The 6000-nt window shown below is 36.7% G+C and overlaps 1 protein-coding gene across 4 annotated transcripts in view; it reads left to right on the forward strand.

Moving 5' to 3' along the window:
- CDC42SE2 (CDC42 small effector 2) overlaps positions 1 to 4430 on the forward strand; it is a 75484-nt gene extending 71054 nt beyond the window's left edge. For all 4 annotated transcript variants that reach the window (XM_048502861.1, XM_048502858.1, XM_048502859.1 and 1 more), the window contains 2 exons: positions 1344 to 1460; positions 2140 to 4430. In XM_048502861.1, the coding sequence (XP_048358818.1) occupies positions 1344 to 1442 (99 nt within the window). In that variant the 3' untranslated portion in view covers positions 1443 to 1460; positions 2140 to 4430. The remainder of the gene's footprint in view (positions 1 to 1343; positions 1461 to 2139) is intronic.
- Positions 4431 to 6000: the final 1570 nt, after the last annotated feature.

The following is a 6000-nucleotide window of genomic DNA, read 5'->3' on the forward strand; positions in this document are numbered from 1 at the left end:
AGATTGCCAAAGCACCTAAAGTAGATTAACTGGCCATATAGAAAGGGCAGTAAAATTACCACCACTACCCACTGTGACCACTTGGATATTTTCCTGCATGGCTGCCATAATGGTGATAATCATTTATTTCTGTGACTTTCTTTCCAGCAGTCACCTGGATGCTGGGATGAGGGCACAGAGGCTGCTGAGTTGTTGGAGAAAATGAGATTAGCAGTTTACCCATTTTCAATTCCTCCAGAAGCAGCTATTTTACCTGACAGGGTGTCCAGGCATTTTAACTTTCCTGCCCAAGTTGAGAGGGTTTTATTTCAATTGATCATTATATGGTATTTTGAGTTCCCATGTATATTGTTTTGCACCTTTTCGCCAATCAAATCAATTTGCACATCTCAAAACCATTATGGCCCAACTCAGCATATCTAAATGTGTATCTGTCTTGTACCTTCCTGGCATGTTATAAACATCATGCCTATTTGTCTCTACAAAGGAAAACTCATGCCTCCTTCAGCCTGAAATCTGAGGAGTTTATTGCTTTGTTTCCAGGAAATAATTTTCCCCTAAGATCTGTGCCTCCTTGAATGTTAATCAAAGTACCCTGCTTCACTTTATCATAAGAGAGCGAATGTCTTTTTTTCTTCAAAAGAGTAAACTGAGAGGGGGAGCTAAACCTTATCACTACCCACACCTTAATTCACCAGTTGCACTTTTTCTGCTCTGATAACTTTCCATGTTGCTTTTGGCTGAACTTTTCAGGTGAATATGGGTCAAAGACTGAGGTGCAGTGTGTATATGTGGGAGCACAGTTTACACTCCTGCCCTGTACCTTCCAGTTTTATTTAAAAGTATACCACCTGTCCTTTTTCATGTGTGAAAAGGTGCATTCATATATACAAAAAAAAAAAAAACCCGAAAGCCAGTGACAGGAAACAAGTCTGGGCCTCACATTTGCCTCTTTTTGTCTGATCATCACATTTGCCTCTTTTTGGCCTCTGGGTTTCCTGCAGTTCTTTAGGAATTTTAACATCATCTTTCTCTGTGGTTGTGCATTTTCCACATTTCTGTTCCATTTTGCAGAGCATGCCTAGTCCCCACTGGGGGCACATGCTAGCCAGAGTCAACAGGCTGAGTTCCTGAATCTTGAGGGGCTTCAGTTTCCCCATGCCAGCAAGGCAAGCTATTGCAGTATTGTTAATTATTATTGTTTGAGTTAATGTGGTTTATATTTGTATGTTTGATGTCTGCATACAGAAGAATTAGGTAATATAAATAAACAAATTAACTTGAAGCACCAGTTCATATCAGATTGTGCTCGTTTGTTTTTGACCCCACCTCTGTTTGTGTAGGTGAGCTCAATTCAGAACCAAATGCAGTCCAAAGGAGGCTATGGTGGAGGCATGTCTGCAAATGTTCAAATGCAGCTCGTAGACACAAAAGCAGGATAACTTTACGACACTTTTCCAGTGAGTATTAAGACCACTTACACAGTCTTTGGTCTGCTTCTGTTCCCTTTCTTCCTGGTAGTGGATAGGATGGCATATCACTATGTACTAGTTTAAACTATCTCTACTGAATAGCTAATGTTTTATCATTCTTATCTCAAGGCTCTGTGCTAGATCAGTCTATTTATATTAAATGTGTGTTAGGGTTCAGCAATGAATGGTATGATAAAGTAACCCTAGGATCAATTATAAAAGAGAATTTCATTACACTGATTTCCAGCTGCTCTGTCAAGAGTTAGCTTCATCTGGTGCCATTTTGTCTTGGCTTGGGAATATCTGCACATGAATTTTTAAACAGTACCACAATCAGAAGTGTTCAATAGCAAATACATTTACAGCACAGCTTCTCAAAACTGCATAAATGAGCCATGAATTTATTAATTCAGAAAATGGGAGATTGCTTTGTCTCATGATGACTTCAGACATTAGTGTGCTGTATGTTTCTCCTCTAGTCCACATCCATAGCTACTGTGAAGGGGAGGGGTATAAGAAAAAATGTATACTATAATAACGTCAGAAATTTTAAGAAAAGTCTGCAGTTTTCAAAAGCAACTCTACATTTCTTGTGAGTTGGAGTTCTGCACTATTCCAAGAGTTGTGGTTTTGTGATTGACTGAATCATTGTTCCACTCTTCAACAGGTCCTTGTGAATTTCTGTACCCTCTTTCCTGTGTCCCTCTCTTTATGCCTTGGTGACTGCTTTCTGTGCTCATGACGAGAGAAGTGATGGCTCATCATCCACCCTTTGTGATTACGCCAGTGAAGCATTACTGTTCTGCCATGAGGAAGACATTTATCAGACTGATCTCATCGCCTACTGTTCCAGTGGCATGCATACATCTCACTGCTACTAAAACAAATGTGGACATACTATTTTATTGTTGTTTTTTCCCTTTATTTTTCTCTCAACATTTTAAAATGATTTTTCAAGCTGTCTAAACAGTTTGGTATCAGGTTGGATTTATTTTTTACTTCCTCTGACAGCATTTTAAATTTTGAGGGGTTTTTTTAAATGTCCTTCTTTGTAAACTAGAAGAAAGCGAGTTGCTATTAATCCATTAAATATGACATTGTTAATACATGTCTTTTTTGTTTCTTTAGTTGTTTGTTTTAAAGGTCTGGGACCTGCAAGCACAATAATCATTTCACGCATCTGTGACCGCATGCTTTGTGAATCTGCTTGGTATGGGGGCCTATATGGTGCCAAAACTTTTTTTTAAAGAAATGCTTGATTTTGCAAATGGATGATACTATTGCTGATTAAAAAGTTTTGCAGAGGATCCAGATCATGCCAATCTGTCTGGGAAAAGGACTTGTACTTTTTAGCTGCTTTGGAAATATATTGTCTTAGATTTTGATCAAACTGGTCTTGACATAAATAAAGAAGAGAGCTTGCGTTTCTAAGGCCATTTTGTTGTAAATGTTTAGTATATTTATTTTGAAAGAGCTGACCTCAAGATTGTAAGCCAGTGTAGTAACGTACATACTAAATGTTGTGGTGGCGCTTTTGTCTGGTTAAAGAGGCTTTGTTATGTTGACTGCTTTTTCAGTTAAAAAAAAGAAAAGAAAATTCTTAATTTTAGGCCATACCAGCATTTCCAGTAGCAGCATGTGGAACTGCCTGCAATATTATAGCTGGAATTTTGTTGACCTGTCCAAATAGTTGGTAGTTTCTGCAAACTAAATATTCGGGGCCATGTAAGTTGCTAAGAGCAACACAGTAACCTGGCAGAAACTGATGCCAGCAAAAACAACATACAGGGTGGCTTTTTGCTATGTTGGTAAAGAAGCCTTTTGCTCAGGTTCCAAAGCATGTTCCTCTTTCACAAGGTATAAACATTGTGTTTTAATATTGCACTGTTTTAGAATATTTCCATAAGAGGCCCTTCCCCACCTTCCTACCTTATACCCTTTTCGTCACATGAAACAGAAGTCAGTTGAATGAACTCTAGCAAAATATTTTTTTAAATCACACTTAAAATCCTTCTTATGCAACATTTTTAACATCTTAACTGGCAAGTGACACAGCTAAGTCTAACTAGAAAAGTTCATAAAGTAACAACCACATATGTACACGTACCATTTTCTGAATAAGGCCCGTTGATGTCAACAAGAGCCTCATGCAGCTTTAATTGAAGTCTATCCAGATTGCACAGTTGCATTTTTTTGTAGCTAATGGCTGTTGGCATTTTCTGTACTCGTATTCATTATTCATGAGGGGTAAGACAAGACTGAGGGATAATTACAAATAAATCTTTTTAAAATTACCAAAACATTACTTTTTTTCTTAAAAGGAAGACATCCTTCTTCAAAACATTACCTTTGTTTTCAAGAGGTAATATTCAAGAGGCAAATACTGGGTAAACATTCATTGAGGATGCATCCATGTTCAGATAGTTGAAATGAGTGGAAGCCATGGTTGAGTACATCTGGGCAAGCTGTGATTCCATTCTTACCCATTTCTATAAGATAATTTCAAGACAAATTTGTGGTTCAAAAAAGTCACACGGCAGAAAAGTACTAAGGCAACAATATTATCATTAGTGGAAAATATCAAAGTAGGGGATTTATTTTAGGTTCCTTCGCTGACAGCATATGCTGATTCATGACGTTTAGGCTACCCTAACTAATATGGTGGTTTTTACTATCAGGATTTTAAATATGTCCATTCCTAAACTACTTCTCAAAATATTCTAGAGTTTTACAATAATTTTCATTTTTGTTCTCACTGACTGAAAATAAATTTTAGGAATCTTTTTTTTTTTGGTCAAAAAAGTCTTCAATCTCAGTTGCCAGAAGAGAAACATATTTTTATAACAAACATACTTTTTTTGTACATTGCGTTCATTCTTAAATAATGTGAGTTCAGTGTTGTCTTGTAGACATTAAAAGGAGAGTATTGACTTTTGATTCAATAAATGTTTTATTTCAGTTGCTGGCTTACCTATTTATTTATCATAAGCACTTCCCACTTGCTTTGAGAAACATATTGGCTGAACAACTTCATTTTTTTTTCAGTTTCAATTGTAAGGGTTGTTAACCATATGGTTGGGAACAATATGGGGGCAGCTTTATAGATCACCATCTCATATTAATGTTTCTTTTGAATGCAATATTGACCCGTCCCTTTGCTGTGAAGCCTTCTATGTCCACCATCTCATACAGGTTAGGATTGAGTGTATAATTAAATATGGTCTGTGGCACAGTGATACATTGCATGCTTTACATGCAGAAAGTCCAAGGTCCAGTCCCTAGCATCTCCCATTCAAAAATCTTGAGAAGTAGATGTTGATTATACCTGCTACTGGCAATGCAGCTGGTGGTCACGGTAGACAATTCTGAGCTACATGGATTGAATTTAAAATATAATTTTCTCTTTACAATTACCCTGCCTGCCTATCATAATCAATAGGACACATGTGTGGAACAAGAGATGCACCGAGCCCAAGTTTCCCTAATTATAGATGTGCAGAGGTTGTTGTGTTCATCTAAAAGTAAAAGCACATATACTTAGCACATCATCTGAAGAAGTTATGCACCCATTCTATTCATTCAGAAACGATTCAGTGTAATCCAGTCCCTTGAATGGTCCCACTCCCAACAGAAAATTCAAAATTGACTAATATAGCTACCTATACTTTAAAAAAACGCATAAGATTTAAACAAAACCATTCCATTAGCATTTTTCAGTGCATTGAAGGGTCCATCTTTGAATATGGTAGCAATCATGCTTTGGGGATTGAATATTTTATCTTCTAATTATGGTACAAAAGGAATATCTGTATCTAACCTACTGTTTTCAAGAATGGAGGTGTTCTTGCTTGCATGCATGTCTGGCTGTTTTTTTGTTTACAAATCCCGTTCAGAAGATGGGCTTCTAATCACACAGTGGCCGTCTGTAGACTTTTCTCACTATTGTTTATAGCCATGGTTGTATGCAAATTAGTGTCGTAGACTCCTGCAACAGTCTTGATGTTATTATTCCTAATAACTGCTGCTTTCAACATTAACTTTTTAATATGAGTTTTAAAAATTATTTTCTGCCTACCTAATGATGCACTTGTTTAAATCAGCATGGCATTCCTCTTGTAACTTTCCAGGTATTTCAGTGATTTCATGAGATGCCATGAACCTTCAAGACTAAAAATTTCTGGCAGGTATGAGCTTTTATGAGACACACTTCACTTCTTTAGATACCGGATGTGAGCTGTGACTCACAAAAGCTCATACAGTGCCAGAAATTTTGTTAGTCTTAAAGTGCTACTGGATTCCTGATCTTTTCTACTGCTGCAGAAACTAACATGGCCATTGTGATATGCCATGGTTTTGTAGAGTTTCAGTAAGACTTCAGTCGCAAAAACACTTTTTCATTTGGATAAAATTATAATAATTGTTTTGTTTTGTTTTATTGTGTTTTATTATGTGTGTATTTGTGTGTAAAAATTCAGTACAAACAAAACAAAAAATCATTGATTTCATCTGAAAGTAGCGGGGGGTTTTT

The sequence above is a fragment of the Sphaerodactylus townsendi genome, linkage group LG07 (genome assembly GCF_021028975.2).
Source record: "Sphaerodactylus townsendi isolate TG3544 linkage group LG07, MPM_Stown_v2.3, whole genome shotgun sequence".
In the NCBI taxonomy this organism is placed as follows: domain Eukaryota; kingdom Metazoa; phylum Chordata; class Lepidosauria; order Squamata; family Sphaerodactylidae; genus Sphaerodactylus; species Sphaerodactylus townsendi.